At 30.1% G+C, this 22,093-nt stretch overlaps 1 protein-coding gene across 1 annotated transcript; it reads right to left on the bottom strand.

Moving 5' to 3' along the window:
• Nucleotides 1-7,216: 7,216 nt before the first annotated feature.
• Nucleotides 7,217-11,876, bottom strand: LOC113402653 (homeobox protein bagpipe-like). The gene is made up of 2 exons (XM_026642955.2): nt 11,470-11,876; nt 7,217-8,545 (listed from the first exon to the last, which is right to left on the bottom strand). Exons 1-2 carry the CDS (start codon nt 11,813-11,815, stop codon nt 7,626-7,628), a joined length of 1,266 nt encoding a protein of 421 aa, XP_026498740.2. The 5' UTR covers nt 11,816-11,876; the 3' UTR covers nt 7,217-7,625.
• Between the last annotated feature and the right edge of the window lie 10,217 nt (nt 11,877-22,093).

Here is a 22,093-nt window from a genome sequence, read left to right as displayed (position 1 = left end):
ATTAGCGGTCACCAGTAGTAGGGGATATCACTTGCATAAATATGGAATGATTTTTTTTGCGTCGCGACTCCTTTTAAGCTGTTTTGCCTATTAGTTAAGTGGCGTGGCGAATTCCCTACTAATTTGCTTTTTCAGACGACCTTTTTTTGTTTAAAGGGGTAAGGTTTAAAAGGTTTACTTATACCGAGGAGACTCTATTAGCGTGTACGTACGATTTATGATATTTTAGATAACTAGAAAACATATGCAATAACACAGAAAACATCCATTAAATATACACCTAGTTAGAAAAAACGTTAATTATGAGTTAAATTTTTGTTTAAATACAAACTGTTTGAATAAGATCTTTGTACTTAAAATAAAAAAAAAAAACAAAGACATTTAATAGCCTGTTAACATTTGCAGCGCATTAAAATCCATGCAAATCTTCGATGAGAACCACCAGTATCGTGTATCCGTACCAAATGTTATGCCATAAACAAGATGATGGGAAGGGAGTCATTACAACGGTAATAATCGCGATTGTTACTGACTCATTATGATTGTCATGTGTGTAATTAATGATTCGTTTGACGCAGCAATCGGTGAACTTTACATTCATTGATTTAAAGTTCGAATTTCGAAAATAATTTTAATGGTAACATTGACTTTGACATAGTAAGAGATTCAAGACTTTCTTTTATTGCTTGCTAAAAGAAGACATTGCAAAATTATTTTAATTTTGTGTTCCCAGATAAATTTGAATTGATTTTCTCGTAAAAAAAATTGTTTAAGTCACTTACCGTAATTGCCGTAACTAAAATATTAAATATTTATAATTAATTAACTTTAGAATCCTATTTTTACAAGCAGCACAAACCAAGTCAATCCCAGAATCCGTTCTGGGTTGTCGTTTGGGAGGGGATTGACTTAGTTTGTGGATTTTAGCAAAGTATACACCAATTGTAATGCTTTCCCAAAAACCTCTTTATTTTCTCGACCCGGTTTGAACCCCAAACCTAGGTTTCTGCTTTTTATAAACTGGCTAATAAACCAAAGAGGCAGTTGACATAAGCTATACTAATATAATAAATGCGAAAGTAACTTTGTCTGTTACGTACGTTCACGCTTACGCCGCGATCCAATTTGATTGAAATTTATACAGATATAATGGGTTAGGGTTTGTGTGGTACAGGTACAGTTTTATAAATTTAACGCGGGAAAACAGCAGGCTCAACTAATAATAACTACAAGTGATAAATTGTTTGACGAACGTTTTTTTACGAAACACGGAATTTTATAGAAATGACATAAGAATTTGATCACGTGATGAACGATTGACTTCGCTCGCTGAAAACATATTACATATCTCAACTAAAATAAATCTCTGATTATAATCTTGCATCTTGCTTAAATGCCATATTTAAATAGTTCCAAGCTTTTATCTAGAGAAAATACTAAATACCTAATACATGCATATTATAATACGAACTAAGTAATATATGATTTGATTAAAAAAAAAAACTAACTGCTGTCTGGTTATAAAAAACGTAACATTTTGTCTGTTACTAGTGAGTTAAAGATTTATAGTTAAATTTATATTTTGCGATCTGTGATTGTATCTAGTAGGATACAATAAATAATTTTATCGAAATTGCCTGCGTGCGTTGTACATACATCGCCTTATCAAAGTTGTGCCGATAAAAACATATATATATTTTTAAACTCTAAGTTAATTTTAGATTTATAAATAGAGTCTATTAACAAATCTCTCTAAATTAGTGTTATACAAATGAGACAGTTAAATACCGCTGTTAACTCATCCGTAGTGATGCGTATTTGTTTACCTGACGACATTTCCGGCGCACGTGCTCCGTAACCTGATGCACTGCTTGTTAATGTAGTGCTCACGGATAGGGATGGACTTTTGTTATACCGATAATTTCATTTTATCTATTTTATTTTACGTTTCAGAGTGACATAAAACTTTTGTATCAAGCTTTAGGTTGTAGTTTTGTAATATCTAATACTGCGCACCCTTTTACCTAATGGGTGTATCGCTGAATTCTTGTTTTTTTTTTTTAGAATATTATATGTTCACGATGAAAATAAAATATATATTTTTTATCATCTTCAGAATAATATAAACAGTTGAATTAATAATTATAACGCGTTACTACATATTAATGAAACTTATTTAATATATGCATTTGAGTGCTTAAAAATATAACAATTATATTTTTATCGAATAAAACAACTGTGGATGGATGCTAAACAAAGTACACAGAACATGAAGAATTATATCAGTTAGAGGTGTTGCAAAATGTTTATCGATATCGATAAATTGGTCGTGTCTATCTTCCCCAGTGAGGATGAGCGGTAATGCAGTTAACTGTTTACTGCTTAGTACCCGATATCTGTAATTGTCGACTAATTCCTCCTTAAGTTAAAGGAAGTGAACATTACGATTTGAACTTTGATTCAATGAATGCTGATGGTGAGAATGATTTGTTAAAAGTAAAAAATAAGTTAATATTCGATTAATTTCTTTACTACGTATGAATTTATATACAGTACTGCTTCTTGCGGTTTCATTCGCTTTAAAGGTAACTTTGTCCCCTCCCTTTATCAATCAATCAATCGAACGCAAATCATACTGGTAGAACTTTTGTAGAATGATTTTTAACAAACAACTTTTCAGCATTATAATAGTAATATAGATAACTTCAATATGAAATGTATGTTATGAAAATTATGAAATGTACTATTTTCAGTAAAAATATAAAATAACGTCAAAATTTATAAAAGTAAAATGTATAAAAAGGCGCGGGCAACTGTGAGCCCGTGGATGTTGTAAATTAAATAAAAAAAAAAAGAAAAGTACTATTCGTATATTTTACAAAAGAACATACCACTAATTATTTCAGTAGATATTTGTTTTTTTTTTTTACAAATCAAAAAATAAATCATGATATATTTTATTCAAGTAGGCTCTTACAAGCACTTTGGAATGATCATTTACTTTTTATGATCATTTATTTTTTATTTGAATGATCACAAGTTATTATTATTATTTATAAGATTAATTTAAATATGAAACTGTCATTAATTGAAAATGTTGATTCTCACGAAAAGAAACGGCAAAAATTTATTGCTTATTTGTTTATTTATTTAGAACTACCAACAAAAGATACAATAATTCGTGTACAGCAGTAATTTTTAGTAATACATTTCAATTGTTCTTTTACATACAGGTAATTACAGCATGCAATTTGTTATAGGTAATCATCGACTAACAGAGTTACATTAATAAAAATAATAGATATTAAATTGCGTAAAACAACAAAAAAATCATGTTTACAAAATATAGGATTTTTCTTAATTTATGTAAAAAATAAAAAAATTATTTTTAAAGGAGTAGATACTATCATGCAAGATGTCTAGTTCATTGATACCAGTCGATAAATCGTTATACGTCCTAGCTAGTCTGTTTATTGGTGAATGTTTTCCTAGGTCGGTTTATTGTTTAGTTGTTACAAATAACGGTGACTTGTATCTAGGTATAAATATTATTGCTTACACTTTTTCAATTAAAAAAGACACGTAATAATCATATATAATTATATTGATGTACCCTGTATTAATATCAACGAATATAACCTTTAATTTATATAACCCTGTACAGTATAATATACCTCATTTATATATATTTTAAAGTGTATTGTATTTGTAAGTATTACATTCTTATTTCTCCCCTATACTGTTTCCATGGCAACTAATGTGTATAACCTTTTAAAGCATTAACAAAGAACACAATAACTTTAAGCACTTTTAATATTGGAATTTCATTTTTTATTTGCGACCTTTTATACTGACAGCTAGCGATAATTATTAGGTAGGTACTTTATTGACATTTAATGTATTACGGCAATTGCGTTCAAGATAAAAATGGTCGGTATATTTTCTCTTCTTTTCGGTAGAATCACATATTAGTATCCACATCCGAAACTCATCGAATATTGTCGTTGCATATGACAGATTTTTGAAATTATTATTCTAAAGTGCTTAGTAAGAGTTTACTTGAATAAGGTTTTTTTTTTCAGAGATTAATCGTCAGGTGCTAGTAAAGTATCCGATATCCTTGGTGTTCAAGCTTGCTTCATACAATATTGAGCCGTGAATAGGAAACATACGGAGTTACTTTCGTATGAGTAATATTAATTTAGATTATTATCAATCTTTAGAGTAATAAAATCCCGTAGTAAACTAATTCATGTTAACTTCACCTGTATGGAGTTAGAAGTATGAAAATTACGGTAGAATTTTATTAAATGTGTATAATCTGGCATATTGCACTATAGACATTCTACCGCCAAATAGCAGTACTCAGTATTGTTGTGTTCCGGTTTGAAGGGTGAGTGAGCCAGTGTAACTACAAGCACAAGGGATATAACATCTAGTTCCCGAGGTTGGTGGCGCATTGGTGATGTAAGGAATGGTTAATATTTCTTACAGCACCATTGTCTATGGGCGGTAGTGACCACTTACCATCAGGTGACCTATTTGATCGTCCGCCTATCGATGTAATAAAAAAAGGTACTAGATTTTTTAATGTCATTCTTTTTTTTTTAATTTTCCGAACATGCTTGTGTTTAACATAGCTACACGATACGTAAATATTTTCTATATACTGTTTATATTTCCTGGACATAAGTATTCAACGCGTTTACAGAATTACATGCAAATCTCGCCATAGAATATAATAATAAGGGAAAATATTGCATTCCAAGTAAAAAGAGCAATTTGAAGTTCGTACGATCAAAGTGCAAGGGAAGCGTCATCCGTGGACGAGTCTTAGAAAATTCTTCGAGCGGAAGTCGGAGCTCGGAATTTTCATAATGTCGCCTTACGACGTATTCATATGATAATCCGTAAGAACATGGACGATTTGTATGGAAATGGACTGCTTTTGTATGAATAAATCTTCATAATAAAATTCTAATTGGCCGTCTTCGTGTATTACGTATTTTTATTTATTTAACATGTATATTTAAGTTTAACATTATGTATTAAAGACGGAAAAATGCGTTATCTGTCGCCTCTAACATTAAGGCCTTCTCTTCCTTCGAGGTTTAGGTTTGGAGCTTATTCCAGACATTTGTATTAAGAACTGATTCGAATTCCTTAGCGTGTCAATGCACCACCATATTAAGTGTCTAAGATATAATGTCCTTAACGCGAGTAACTACACTGGCTTACTCACAAATAAAGTTGACACGAAACAATACAAAGTATTGATAAAAGCTATAAGTCCATCATATAAATGTCCCACTGCAGGGTCTAGGCCTACTTTTTTTTGGATGAGAAAGTTTGAAGTTTACGAGTACCCCATTACGCTGATACAATGCAAAATGGTACATATGAATTTGGCAGAATATTATCCGACACATGCAGATTTCCCCGCGATATCTCTCTCCACTGCCCAGTACGAGATAATATATTAATAAGGACAAATTAAGCACATGAATTCGGTACAGGTTCACGTGTTATATCCACGGGGACATTTCGTTTCTCTTATTTTAATTGCACTTAAAATATTTAACTATGTCAATGAATACTTTATTAACTTTATGTTTAAATTTAAATAATTTAGATATTGTGTCAAAATATAAGTAAATAAGTAAAATGAACAATAAAATATATTCTATTTTATTTACTTGATATTGCCGTATAGAAACAACATCAAAGACAAAATCTTTATTCGAAATAAAACATTATTAGTTGTCAAATGAATTACTACCAATAGAAAAATCTTAGAAGTTTAATAGGATTTTAAGCACAGAGTTAGGTATATAAAATTATATTTTTATAATCTGACTAAACAATATTTACACAGATTATAAAAATAAATATTTGAAATATAATTATATACTAAGAACGAACATTATATACATTAAAATATACAAGTAAATGTATTATGTTAAGAAAGTGTACTCCATAACATTCGAGTGTTAGGACATGCAATTTGCAAGGCGGTGATTTTGCGAGCATTCTTCACCTTCCCCAGACTTGAGGACCATTGCAATTACGTATTTATTCTTACATCTTTGAGGGTGCTAAGTTTAATTCGTTGCCGGTCATGGTTTATATTTATTTTGTTGCGAAACAGCTGATTTTAAATTCGATTTGCAATCGTGACATTCGATTATAAAGCTTCATTGTTTATCTTTAAAATGATTCCATATTTCATACATATGTATAACTATATTGTGTATAATTCGTCATCATCTAGGTATCAATGAAGATACGTAAAAAAAAATAATAGCGCTTAAAAAATATTTGTTTTTCATAATTAATTAGTTACAAAAAAAAATTACAGACGAATTAATAACCTCCTCCTTTTTGAAGTCGGTTAAAAAACACAATTGAGTAGTCCTTTTAAAAATTTCATTAATTATTAACGGCTATCATATTTGTTTAAGTAAGTTTTCGAAGTTTCGACCGATAAGCTGATTAAGATCGATGCCTATTACGATATTACTATTTTTCAATCGAACTTAAACATGAAATTTTCAAAACTTTCTTCAGCAAATTAAGTAGCTATTATCTGAACTTTTTCTCAATCCTTGTTATTCCTTATAGGTATTCCTTAAATCTGTAGCAAAATTCATAGATAGTTATTAACGATTGCTGTGCTGAATCTCTGTAAGAATGGCGAAGTCTCACTTATACTATCAGTAAGATTGAAAATAAATTTGAAGTTTAAAATAAAACAGAAATTTGAAAGCTTAATTATTATTTAAACGTTATTTATACATCTAAAATTATTTTATAATTAAATTAATTTAACTTCGTATGGCTTATAATTATGATTAACTTCACGTTTTAATTTATTTATTCAGTTAAATTAATTATTATTGTATGATATTGCCATCATTAATAAAATTAAATTAAAAAAAGGAACAATTTAAAAACAAGATTATGATTTATCCGTGTAGAGAATAAATAACAACATTTAAATTTAATTTACTATTTATTTAGAACCAAAAGTGTATTCAAAGTGTAGGCTGGCTCAGTCAATCAGTCCACATTGAACTAAACAAACAGATTTACGTACGACAAACATGATGTTAAATCATAACTCAAAAATCGTACTCGATAAACTATATGTTGCAAAATTTTGCTTTCGGTGTTTATTTTTTTTATAATTATGGGATGCGTGAATAAAAACATTAAATTAACGATATTGCCTTTATTAAACATTTGTATCTACTACGAAATTTTTGTACTATTTACAACTGTGACAGCTACGAGTAACATCTTAAAAATAACAAAACATTATTTACAATCAATTAAAATTAACAATAACACTATCATTAAAAGAATCTCATCCCTCTTTGGTTTAATTTGCCATTTCTTTGGCGTTAAAAGAAAATATATATTGAAAGTACATATTTATAAAATTGTTGCATATTCTTTTCGCTTATAAAATAACTTTGGTATCGATTCATTTACTGGATCACTGATCAATAAGAACTAATTAATTACATGTTCCAACTTCAAATAGTGTTTCTTTGGTTTTATCTTTTAATCTTAATAGTTAATTAGTGTCAACTACATGTGTTTGTGAACAGTGAACGTTATAATCAATTTTCTACTTCGATATTACTGGCCATACTTTCGTTGCTGTTTTCGTTAACTTCAACGTGGGTTTTACTTTTTTCAATGAGTCTATCGTCCTTCATCGAACTCTCACCGAATTCTTTAGGATCAACACATGTTTCATGAGTTCTATCCGCTTCGCAAGGCATGGACATCCCAAACGCGGGATGACCAGGATAGTACATATAAGATAATGGTATATTGGGATAGTTCACCCCTAAGTGAGGTCCGTAGAGTGATTGCAATACCGCTTGATTGTACGATTCTTGTAACAGCGCTTTATATTCGGGATTCTTTGCGAAGTCAACTCCATAAACTCCAGCGAAGTGCTTTAATATTGGTGATCCTTCCAAGAGATTCGGAGGCGCAAATACTGCTGGATTTAATGTTTTACCGATCATAGGTGCTTGGTATTTTAAATCTGGTAAATTCGGTTGTCCGTTGTTGTTAACTAGGACCTTTACCGCGACTTTTCTCGCATGGTTCGCAGCGGCGGCGGCTGCAGCTAGCATGCCGCTTTCCTGCATCTGTAGCTGTTTTCGTTTCGTTTTGTACCGACGGTTCTGGAACCAGATCTTGACTTGTGTCTCGGTGAGCTTGAGACTTACCGCTAAGTCGGCTCGCTCCGGTCCAGATAGATATCTCTGCTGGCTGAATCGTCGTTCTAGTTCGTAGACTTGAGCGTGTGAGAAGGCGGCTCTTGATCGCTTTTTTCTGCCACTGTTCTGCGAGTATTCGATAGGCGTATAGTTTGGGGAGTGCATTATTCTGTGGTCAGGTGGTGGGGTGGCGCACTTCCTTTCATAGTGTAAATTGAACGGTTTGTATCCGTTGTCGGAGTTGGGGGATGAGTTCGAGCGACGTACGGGGGATCCGGTGTTTGAGGATCTTGAGTCGTAGTCATCTGAAACAAATAAAAAAAATATATATTTTGGTTTTTATATACACATACCTTTTATTATAGATTTGGTATACGCTTGATAGATTATTATTTTATTATGAAGGCTTATTCAATTAATTATCGATGACATACATACACGTATGTCTACATTCTACAAGGAATGGCATATTAAAATTTAAACAAAACTAAACGTTTGTTACAAGAATAAAAATTGATATCAAGTTTCCAAAATTGAACTACAGTGTTACTTCTATGGCTTAAAAATTAAATCATTAAGCCGCGTTCACAGTAGCGAATGAATTTAATACAATATCGCGTCACGCAATCCGCGTATAAAGACGGTACAACAATGGATCCATTACGCAAATTGTCGTCGGTCATTAGAGAAAGGATGAACACTGAAAAGGTCTAACCGTATTTTTGCGTGCGATGCCTATTGTTATTTATTTGGATAACTTTGGTTTAGGTCATAATCGTTATAAATGTTTCAGAAATGAACTGTTATTGTTCAGTATTTGAAATATAACACGACAGTGTTGCTATCATTAACGATTAATTCAATTGTATTGATATCGTTTGTATTCAAAAAGTATGTATTATAATTTAATTTGCTAAGAATAAAACATTCTAAATATGAATCTGTATTTTTTTTACATATTACATTACAATTTAAATTAAAAACACAGCGTTCTATTATTAAAAAAAAAAAGCATACAAAGGAATGGTTCACACTTTTATGATCAATATTTAAACAATGCTCTACAATTCCAAAGTTAATGTCCCCGGCACGTGGCACTAACTAGTAATTACTTAATAGAACGGCCGGGTAGTGCGTTTAAGCGTCACTTACAGTGATGAGGCGTTGTAATAGTAATAGCAAGTGGAGGGACGTCGCGGAATGACACCAGTGTGGACTAGCCATTATCTACGTATTGTTGGTGTCGTAATTGTTGCCGATTTGAATTCGAAATGAGTTCTTTTTTTAAATATTATTATGATAAAGGTTGATGTTACAGATAAAAGTCACTTGGTTTAATTTGTAGTAATTAATAAAATTCTATATATTTATACTAAACTATGTAAATAATATATAAACTATATAAATTAATATTTTTTGTACGATAAAAAAGCCGGCTGATGTAGTACAATTCAATCTATAAAATAAGTATTTAAAAATATATTAATATATTCAAAAATTAAGGCCATAAAAATAAACTTGGGCACAAAACATAAATTGTTTTTTTTTTTTTTTTTAATTCCGTTTCCAATAATAGGTAGCGTCTACGGGCTTAAAAGATTTTTAATAATTAAATAAGTTGAAAGATTAAATGACAGCAAGTCTTAAAGGAGTCATAATAGTTAACCTTTACTAATGGTTTATTTACTACAGTAAGTGCAGAGATATCACTGAGTGACACCATTATGCCATTGCATTTGTTTTTTTTTTTCATAACGTTTACAGATGAATAAATACTGACATGTAAATTTTGACAGGTTACGAATTTAGATTACTTATTTGAAATGTTAGCATTTCTATTATATTACTAGGATGAGCGCCGGTGATGAAAATGATTGTTAGGAAATTTGAACCTATCGGAAGACAATCTTGCTATGTTTAACATATTTTTCTTAAAAGAAGGTTCTAGTCCATCAGTGGCTTTAAGTTTTTTTAAATCAATTTTCCTTATCACTTAAATTGTGTAAAATGTAAATAAAATAGCGTCATAAAAAATGATATATAGTCTCTTTATATAGTTTTGGTTTTTGCAAGATTTTTCACCAATGACAAATTTGCATAATATGATATACTGCTAAAGTGTTTTATACCTGTACCTAATAAATTACAATTTGATTCATAGTTCAATTAGGTACTTCGCATTGAAATACTTTCACTTTTGATAAGGCTTTGTGTAGATCGACGTAGAGAGCTATCTCTTAATTACTGCCAATTAATTTTAATATCAAATATTAATTACCTTATACCTATTGCCATATTGAATAGAATCTGACCCAGTCTAAGTACAAGAGATTTAGTTAGTTACGTTATTGCCTTATTAGCGGCTGTTTTAAAAAGCTGTTATACTTCTTATGGTAATTGTGTCTATGGTCGAATTTTGTCAGCTTTCCTAAAATACTTAATAAAACACAACATATCATGTATTTTACTGAATTAATGTATAATCGATGCAATTAGGTAGGTACGTATGAGTGTGAGTTTTAAATCAAGTTAGGTACGTATGTAATAGGTAGGTAGGTTAACATAATAGTTAATTTTTGAACACTGCAGTAGGTACGCACTGTATTATCTATACTAATATTATAAATGCGAAATTAACTCTGTCTGTGTGTGTGTAAACCTCTTTCGTCGAAACCATTGAACAAGAGTAATAAGCTAGCTTGAACTCCATGGAAGGATATCGGCTAATTTTTTTATAATAGGTACCCGAAGATCAACCTAAAAACGCGAAACCGCGAAATCTCGTTGTAAATAATTTTAGTAATGAAATATTACGGCAACCGTATTAGAACCTGAACCTTATTAAAAATCACGACTAACCTATAAAATTATGATGTCTTCACACGATGGGTTAAAACTTATAATAAAGGAACCAATAAATTACTTTTAATGATGTTGTCTATGTATTTAAATGAAATCCATAGACAACATTTTAAAAATATAATGTGCACGCACAATGATGAATAACTAATACTAGTTATTAAAATAACAAAATAAATCTCTCAAACGTATAAGTAAGGAATATTCTAGAGATTTTAAAAACTAAAAATTATTATTGTCCATAATACAGCTTAAATGAATAATCGTCAATAAATACAGATGTAAACAAACATTCCCCTTACTTCATAGAATCTAAATAAATTTAAAAATAATTTTATTCTCATCTAGGTATATTGTAAATGAAACATACCTGATAATTCTGTGACTGGAAAACTATTCTTTCTCGACATATCCAAAGCGCCGTCGTCTGCATAATCACGGAAATTACAGTCATCGTAATATTTCATACTCTTTTCCATAACCTCCTTTTTCGAATAACTATCATCTTTCGTATAATTCGTCGGCTTGTTTAAAAAATTCACCTTCCCGCCGAAACCGTTCGACGAACAAAACATTCCATTTTCAAAATCACACTTCGTTTCATTTTCCTTTGTCAAAATATCGTTGATCGAGAAAGGAGTCGTTAAACTCAAGTTTGTTTTCTCACAATCTTGTAAAGTCAAGGAATTCTTGAAATTTTTTAATTTCGACTCCATTATTTCGAACACATTAAATTTAAATATTTCACGGCGCGTCCGAACTCGTCTCACCGCAAAGCGTTCTCCAAACGAATAAACTTTAGGTGATGAATTGCCCGCCTGCTTGACGAGCGCTAAGCCTCCGAAAGAGATAGAAACAGCCCACTTTCCGCTATGACATCGAGGGATAGAAAGAGACAGCGATAGTTTGGGGCGGTCGTTTTTTAAAAAAGCTTCTAAAGTAGCGTAAGTAGTGGGGATCGTTGAGTTTTTCTTGAAGATGTTTACATGAATTCAATTTGATCGCATTGGTCTTAAGCGAATTGTGCAGCACCGTTGTATTGGCCGTTGAAAATTTATTTAGGAAGATTTTTTTTCAAAATTGTCTCGTTATATTAATAAGAAAAATTACTTAGCTATAATGATGTCGAAGGCTATTTTTAATTTTATAGCGTTTTATATTAAGTACTTTCTAAATCTGTAATTTCAACACTAACTCTAACCCAGAGTAGTTATTATAAATTATTGGCACTTTTAGTGTTTTTTAACACACTCACATTCTATATTTAAACTCATAGACGGAAATAAATTATTAAAGACGCTAGAAGAACTGTTTTTTAGTTCTATCTGAAACTCTTATATTACCTAGGTACTTAATATATCTATTAATAAATAAATATTTCATCACTTAAAAATGCGTAGGTATATACCTACCTATTATGTATCTGTCTATTTGATACTTAGGTAAACATTTATTTTCTGTGTCTTAAAAACGAATTTAAATGAATGTATTTTATACCTAAGTATAAACTGTATATTAATAATTCAAGTTCAAAATTATATAACATTTAACCCTTTTATTTAAACTTTACGTAAAGTATAATTAAAAAAGAAATTAACACATTATAAATGATTTAAAAATTAATAAACAACCTTTTTCCTAATTAACGTGCAAATTTCCTCATAATTCTATTTCATTACAATCGATTCAGTAGTTTAGCAATGATGAGGTTACAACCAAACAGACAAAGTAACTATTGCAGTTTATAAAATTAGCCTGATTATAAATTCTCATACGCGTGCCAATTCTCGATGTTATCTACTTTAAAAAGGCACGTACAAGTCGCCCAACATGCTCGGGCGTCTACTGTTAACACGTCGCGTTATCAATAAGTACCCGAGAAGTGTCTATCCGTCTCTTTCGAACTTACCGAGTGTAGCCTTCGCCCTTTGCGTGTTATCCCTTTCTGTCTTTAGTTCACCATTTAAATACACCAATCAGGTGCACTGAGAGATTGCGGTCGGCCAATAAAAAAGTAGGTGAGTGGAAATGTCAACATAAATTTTCTTTTTAATACGTCAGCTCGGAGCGTGTTCGTTTTTAGTGTGCTGAGAGGAAGTTTAAAAAGTTGTGATATTTTTTTAGAAAGTAGAAAATTTGATTTATTAATTATTTCCTTGCAATTAACATTTACTATAAATTGATGTAGCTGTTTTATATGCAAATGTTTTCTTTTTCCATTTCAGGAGGCAAATAAAAAAATTAAAAAGGTTTCTAAATATCACTTCAGTATATTTTGAGACTAGAAGGAAAAGATGGAAATAATATACACAAGATGATATCTCTATTTATATGGGCTACTAACTGTGACCGGCCCGTTTGGGTGGACATTTAATAGGTAAAGAAAGGGGATTAAAGGAACTCAATATTCTATTAGTCATAATCTCATTACGTATCGGACATTCAGTAGTTTTCACGTAATTGACGCACTAAAAAAAAACATAATAAGTACTTATAATAGATTTATAACGAATTTGTTTGAGATTATTTTGTATGATATAAAGTTATAAATATATTTATTTCCCTTTATTTATGTTTGTATTAACAATTTTAATACAATGACCATATGAATTACGATTTGTATATCACTTAATAAGTTTTTTTCTAATGTACTGTATTCGAGAAAATATTGACGAATTTTCTAGAAGTTTTGATACTACTACTAAGTATTAGATACACTTACTAATAGCTTTTTACGTCTATCTAGATATTACAGCATGGAAATGGTTTATAACAGACACGTGGATAATGTATGCGATTTTATAAAAGGATCATTAAAAAAACTGTTTCGATTGCTGAATTAAATAAAATTAAGTTCGATCTTTGTGTGCAAAACAAATGAGTTTTATGCATTCAAACTAACATAACATAGCATATGGGAATGAAACAATCGCTTCCAGGTTTCAGGGCTCGCATCGTTTCTTCTTGTAGCTTGGTGTTATGTTTTCTAGACCGGTAGTATCTAATTTACCTATGATATAACGATCAGTGATATTGAATTAAGAAATTGAAATTAAATATGATGTCTGACTGTATTTAGTATAAACCAAACTTTATAGGGATTATTTACTACAACGAAGCTAAAATAAATTCATAGATAAGGTATATTATTGTAAATTTTATCAGCAATTAAATATTGTCTTTAATTAGCCTTTCAATTAACAGCATAGCCTTCATATAGCCGTGCCAAACAACCAGCGCGGTCTGAATGACATTTGGCCAATACAGATGTATTGCCTGAATGTCATGTGTTTATAGAATAGAGAATTTGCTTAAGTCTTACCTGAAAATTTAAATAATTGTTTTGGTTAGGTTAGGTTATAAAATATTTGGTTAAATACAATTTGAAAATTTTCCATTACATTACAATTACATTTTGTAATGTAAAAAATTGAGAATGGCCGTTGACTTAACGTCGATTAGTAAAGAGGATGTTAATTGAATAATTAATTCAAATAATTTAAAAAAAAAATTGGTGTTAGCGGCTATTTTTCTTAAACAGTGTTCATCATAATATGTCGTGAGACGGCACTTACCAGAACACCAAATAAATATATATAAGTATATACCTATATAAAGGTTTAGACGTAAGGGTTCGAAATTATGAGTAAATAAACATGTTATCTTATATAGTTGACTGTATGTATGCTTACGCCTCATACCTCACGCCTTTATATCATTTAGGAAATCATTTAATGAATTCGTCACCAACCACATCTAAGATTTTATCTCATTCGTACCTGTAATTAGAACAGCTCACTCTCACTCTCCATTCAAACCGGAACACAACAATACAGAGTATTTATGTTAAAGATACCTGAGGAGTTACAATCACTTTAAAAAGCGAATCCTTTTTTGTATAATTTAACTACAAGACTGACAACAACCATCGCAAATAAAATAACTACTTACAATACTAAGTTGTAAGTGCAAAACTTATTTATTATTTTTTGATCAGGTATATATGCACCTTTTGATATTTATATTTTTGATTAAATATATGTTGGCTATATAAGTATTGTCTAGTGGTTAGAACACGTGAATATTATCCGTAGATTTTGAGTTCTAGTCCGGACAGACACAACTATTTTTTCATGTCAGTGTGCTTAACTTGTGTTTATATTTTAATAATAATTCATCCGCAGTGAAGGAAACATTGTAAAGAAGCACATGTTTATCCAACCGACGTAGAGGGACGACGTGGAATAAGATTTGAACGTTCTGAAACGGCGAGTAGGCGTTTGCCCAATTGTGGGACTATTACGGAATGATACTTCTTATATATTTAAGAATTTAATGTTTTACGCGTATTATGTATATCTTAGTTTAGCTCGGTGTGTATTCGTTGTAAAAGATTATTAGGTACATTTTTTAAATTATACGAAATGTTAAATTGTGGATTGGAAAGATTCCGTGCTAGAAAACTAAGTATTTACTAAATATTTGTATATTTCCATTTAATAAAGTTTTTTAATATTATTTATACACATTGTATATTTATATACAACACCAGCAACATATTCATACTTGTTACTTTGTGTGCATTGTATGACTGTTAATAATCACACTAACACATGCAGACTGAATTTTTGAAGGTAATTAAATAAAGGACAATCTGGAAAGTTCTACTATCAAATAACCTGATAAAAAAAATAAACAAAAGAGTCACGATCACAAATTTATTTCATATTTTATAATTACAGACAAGTAATGATATTTATTTGTAAATGATAGAAAATGTCTGTCTTACACATCTATGCCCTATAGAACTCATTCGCAATTAAATAAATAATTTCCATATTCAATTCACAAATTAATTTACGTTAACAAGCACTTATGATTTATATGCAGGGTATTTTATGCTAAGGAACTAATTTATTTTATTTTATTAATATCATTATGGTTAATCTCATAACAAAGCGCTGTTCATGAGCGTTTTATATTAGTATTAGATGATGTTCAGAGATGAGTAGTTATCTGATCCCTGCAAGTGGTTTACCATAGAGTTATGAATCTCATAGACAAACAAAAAGTAACATTTTCAATTCTTCAATCCTGGACGTAAACTTCGATCTTGGTAAGAAACAGTTTTGAATTTGAAGCTGTTCTGCTGTATGTTCTCTACACAAGGCTCTGTTAACTTTATTTTTGTGATGACCGCTAATTTATTTAATATACTACAAATAATAATTTAGCATATGGAACCCTTAGTGGATCTTTAAAATACCCATCTACCAAGCTCAAGTCACTAGAGAATATAAAATGTCACTTAACTCGTTTAAAAAAAAAGAAAAAACGTATATAATTAAAATCATATCATTAAATATCATTTAAAACTACATACATCAAGTACCACGGCTACATATATTTCTCCGTTCACTTATGTTGATTGATGACGTAATTTTGACTGACATCAGTTACGGCGGATATAAGCAAAAGAGACTGGCCTGAAATGCAGGTATCTCCTGCTTGTAACGCACAAGTGCGTGCATAAACACCAGTGCACTGTCCCCACATAATTTCTGACAGTCTATTTATGAATTGGTAATCGTTATAACATTACCGAGCAATCCAATTTAACTATGAATTGCATTATTACCGACGGATACGGAGCGTAAATTTAGACTCGCTGAAACTTCGCTAAAGGGATCGCAAGTAGGTTAAGGATTACCAATATTGGCCTTTGTAACTGCAATATTGTAAACATAAACAATCTCTATTTTAATTTATAAAGATTGATGTTTATGATGTACATACCTACAAACTATCGACTTGTGTACTTATTGTTTGAATAAAACAAAACATTCTTAAATTGTTCCTGCCACTATTCCACGCGGTCATGATATATATTGGTCATATAATTATAATATATAACATAAATAATTCTTATGTTAATTAAATGAGTATAAATAAAGTCGCTCTAATTATTAATATTGTCTATGGAAGGTATAAGTGGTGCCCCGAGAGGCCGAGTGGTCGTAAGTGGCATGTTTGCGGTCGCAGCTCTGCGTCGTATCGGTATCGTTTTATTGATCATCAATTTAATAAAGGTTAAAAATTATTACAGTCAAAATATAATGGTCACTATTGCGACTCTAGTATTGAATATAATATTATATTATAGAAAATGTAATATTATAAAAACGAAAACATCTAAATAATATGATGTATGCCTTTAGCAGTTACAGATAAAATAAATGCCATAAAGTAAAATGAAATAGAAGCTTTATGCTTTCTATTTATCTGAATTTAAAACAATATAATATTTTTTATTGATTAGATATATTTTCGTGTATCTGTAAATACTAAGATAAGGAAATTTTGGATCATAGCTAGAAGCATTTCTAGAACTTTCGATTAAAAGACGTATTAAGTTTGAAGACCGATAAATGGGTTACTTGGTGAGTGAGTTCTGACTTGTGATCACTTACTGAGTACCTATTTACATTGCAAATGCTGATAGTGACTAGGACTTATAACCGTAACTTTTTAATTCCATGTTTAAATTATGACAGTGACAAGAACAACGATTAAAAAGTTATTTCTAAGGAGTTAATTAAATTTTAACAATATGTTATTTGTATCTAGTGAGTCGAGATTTCTAGTGGTAAGAACACGTGAATCTTAATCAAAGATTGCGGGTTCAATTCCGTGCATGCACCATAAAATTTTCATATGCTTCATTTGTGTTTGAAGGTGAATTTGAAGTTTTAAAAATATATTACTGTATTATAATGCAATTATTTTTTTAACATAAACTATATTCGTAAATTTAATATATATAAGTAATTATATTATTTTAACTATATAACTTTCAAAGTAATTATAAGTTCGAATTATAAATGCATTGACAACTTAAATTATAGTCTTAGAATATATTTTATTGTGTAGTAAATATACTCACGATCAATAATTTGCACAATTTATTATCATTAATTTTATATGTAACAATATATGAATAACACAAAAATAAAAACGTTTAACAATTATCCAATCATTCGAATTAATAACCGAAGTCTGATTATACTTTTCATAGCGTATGAAATAGGTACTAACCGCTAATTAAAAAACTCTTTGAACAGCGTGTTAATGATCACTACCACAAAGCTTCGAACATCAATCAATATCAGATTCGATTAGTGATTCAATCAAAAATAAAATAAAAAAATATGATTATTTGAAAAAAGAAGAGCACTTCGATTAGTGTTCGATTTTCGAATCATATCAAAGGGTAAAATAATAAAAAAGTACTCACAGCAAAGCGGTCTAATTCGATTTGTTTGACTGAAGTAAACAATGATGAAGTTTACATGAAAAGCTGTTAATGCTCTTTTGATTGCTTTTATAAGCTCATTACTCATTAGTCATCTCTGCGTTAAAATAACTTTTATGCATGAATGTGTAATAATAGTACGTGGGACTCCGTGGTACCTACCGCTAATCGTTCACATACACAACCTATGTAATAATGTTTTTTTGCTCACAGATAAAATATTAGTACAATGTAAGATATATATATACTTACCTTCTTTGTTAACTTGTTTGTATTTATATAAATTGTTTTATTTTTGCGAAATAAAACACCAAAAGATCTTTGTCAATACTTTAGTAAAAAAAGATCCTTAGTATTTCAACAAATATCTATCGTATATTATAATAACAAATATGAAAATTATATTTTCTAAGTTGTTAGTTATATACACTGCAAAGAATCAAACAAATTAATTAATTCCATAAAGGCTTTTAAATTTATTTATCAAATCTTTGTATCCAAAAGATGTTTTTATTTTAATTCTTTATTGTCGGCTTGTATTTTTAGTTTTCTTAAAAGGCTTGTACGTTCGGAATCCATATCTTTAGCGGCAATTAATTTGGCACAGCCATCTATTGGAAATTAATTAATAATTACTTTGGAATATTACTAGTAGATGGCGTTTGTAGTATTCAATACTTAGTTCGGCTATTAGCTGTAAGATGTCGCATAAAATAATTGTTATAAGTTTTTGCTGTATTGGGATATTCTGAATTACGATTTTATTAAATAAAGCTTTAATTTATATTTTTATTTTATAGTTTTTAATATTAATTATTATTTAAAACAAAACACAATTCAACGATTTAACAATAGATGTCGCTCATTTCTCATTTTACTATTAGCCACTAGATGGCGCTTACAACTATTATGTTTAACGATTTCGTTGTATCTTTATTCATTTAAATTTTACATACATACTATGTATAATGTTTTGTGTCAAAAAGAGACAGTTCCGTATAGATAAGTCAAAACACACTGGTTTTCAGCTGGTCTCATAACCTCGGAAATCTCATTATAAGGAATGGTAAACTTTTAAAAAATGGTTACCTTCGTATTGTTTATCATTCCCTCACTTTGAATTCCGTTGACCAAAACTTAATAAATCCGTCAACACACACACACGTTCAACACAATACCCTCCTTAGTCGGGTAATTATCCACTTTGAACGGTAATATTAGATCATAAAACAAATAAAATACATACGCATTGATTGAATCCCGACACTAACCACATGCGATGTAACTGATACGTCAATCACCCTTGTTTTGAAGAGATTTTGTGTTTTGGGGTGGCCTCACTTTCTGAACGAAATATTTTTGTAGTGTTACGATTGTTTTTTATTTGATATATTTTAAATAGGTATTTAAGAAAAATATTATCTTAATATATTTATTGTGTAATTGATTTGCTTCTTTTGGTCTTAACCAAGGATCGTTTGGTCTTAACGGAGGGTTCGATTCTGGGTATTTTTGCTTCTAGCTTCTACCTAGTATTAAGTACTACTACTGATACTTTCTTTTTAATAAAATGATGTAAATAATGAATTACAAGTAATTTCAAGCTGTGCTTTTAATTTAACAGACTCTAGTCTTTATAGTGTCTGTTACACAATATCTCTCAAACGGCGGACGTGGTGAATTCAGGTAAAATTTATCATAAAAATTCGTTTATGTGAATTGATTTAATCGCGGAATAGAAATATTTTTTAAGCAGTTATTATTAACGCCGGGCGAAACGGGATGTCAATAGTTAATAAAAATATACTAAAATTATTCGACGACAAACGTCATCATAATAAGTAGTAATTGTGACTTGACAATTGTGACGTCATCGAATACGTCATATATGTTATAGACCACTTGAAATTCTTGCGCACAAATAGTATATTATACGTATGTAACTGTAACACCAACCGCACATAGTAGTTTCGTTTATCGAGTTTCAAAGATTATGAATTTATCTTACGAATAAAAAAAAAACATTAAAAAATCTGCCTTCAAATGATACATAAATTATTATAAAATTTAACTCTTTATAAGAAATTTGTAATAGAAGTCATCGATGTGCGACCAGTTTTATAAATTTTACGAATGATTAATATTGTCACAGTTTCGAATTTCTCTGTTATGTAAAATATAGGCAATTATTTTTAATAAAAAAATATAACGAAAACATTCGGGACAATAAACCGATTATTACAATTGTGTAATGAAAAAATAAAAAAAACGATAAATTATTATTTTATACAAAGTAATTGATATCTGATCAGCGTCGAGTCATCGTTGGTAGAGTTAATTTTACGTATATAATTCATCATGTGCTCGGCATCGTAAGGTCGTTTGTAACCATAGCAATCGAAAAAGGAGCAAGGATAAACAAACTTTTGATTCCATGCGATTTGCTATTTCTAACCCCTGCTACACGTACAATACAAACTATTCTTGATTATCTTAATTTATAATACAATTCTAAACGACTTATATGCACTTTATTTCCGATAACAACTTCGCCGACACTCAAAACGCCTTTAAAACGCCGCATAAATATTCAATATCTCGACCAATCATATAGCGTCAATTCAACGTCAAACTTTTTTATTTGTCTCTAGTCCTCGTGGTTGGTAAAGGCTAGATATACATATAATAAAATCGTTTCCGGAACCTAATAACAATCAGTCAATACACCAGTGTCACCATTGTAAATTCTACTTAAATTGACACTTTATCGCAATCGCATCGAATCGAAATCGTTGTCGTTCAGCCGGGTACCTATCCTACTAACGCAACGATCAAGTTGCGGTTCGGTCAACGTTGGATCGGAATATAATCGGATCGTAGCGTATTCGACATATGTAAATAGGAATTATTAACATTAAGTCCTTAAATATATACAAATACGAATTAAAAATAGTTACTGTATAAATCTTGACCGCGTGGAATGGTAGCAAGAATGCTCGCAGCATAGAACCGTTGTATCGCAATTCCGATCCGCTGGGCAAAAAACGAACGAGCCCTCCTGTTAATAAATACATAAATAATACTGTAAATAAGTAAAATTTGTCCTCGGTGAGGATTAAACATTATTATTATTATTATATATATAAATTTAGGTCATTTTTTGTAAAAAATAGTCGAAGTTGGTTCGAAATAGAATCGGAACATATCATTACCGATATAAGTTAACAGAATTGGCACATTGTACTACGTAATTGTAACTTGAACATTAAAATGTTTTGACGAGAGTAACAGATCAATCATCATTGATAATGCTTAGCTTGATAATTATAAAATTGGATTTTATTTTATATATTAAAAAAAAAATTAAGACATATTTGCACGCAGCGTTTGCGTTCAGAGATACATTCTGTGTGTTTCATATTACAATGTAACGTACAATCGAAAATTGTATTTAATAATCAAGTTACAATATAACATTGAGGCTGCTTACATACATTTACATTTTAACTAATTTGTATAATATTCATTATACGTTATTTATTTTGTTCAACAAAAATGTATATTACATAAAATTAGTTACGGTTAAACAAATAGTCATATTGTACATCGGATCGTTTTATGGCTAATTAGCCATTTATCCTATTCAATCTAATGCTATTCTATCCAATCTTCGAGAAATAAG

Source organism: Vanessa tameamea, chromosome 24 (assembly GCF_037043105.1).
Source record: "Vanessa tameamea isolate UH-Manoa-2023 chromosome 24, ilVanTame1 primary haplotype, whole genome shotgun sequence".
Lineage (NCBI taxonomy): Eukaryota > Metazoa > Arthropoda > Insecta > Lepidoptera > Nymphalidae > Vanessa > Vanessa tameamea.
Note: the sequence above shows the minus strand (reverse complement) of the source record. Positions and strands in the feature narration are given on the sequence as shown.

Excerpts from the sequence above, each read along its gene's own strand:
- LOC113402653 (XM_026642955.2), bottom strand. The coding sequence starts at position 11,815 with ATGGAGTCGAAATTAAAAAATTTCAAGAATTCCTTGACTTTACAAGAT. Across the intron at positions 8,546-11,469 it reads TCCAGTCACAGAATTATCAG|ATGACTACGACTCAAGATCC; the intron begins GTATGTTTCATT and ends TATTTGTTTCAG.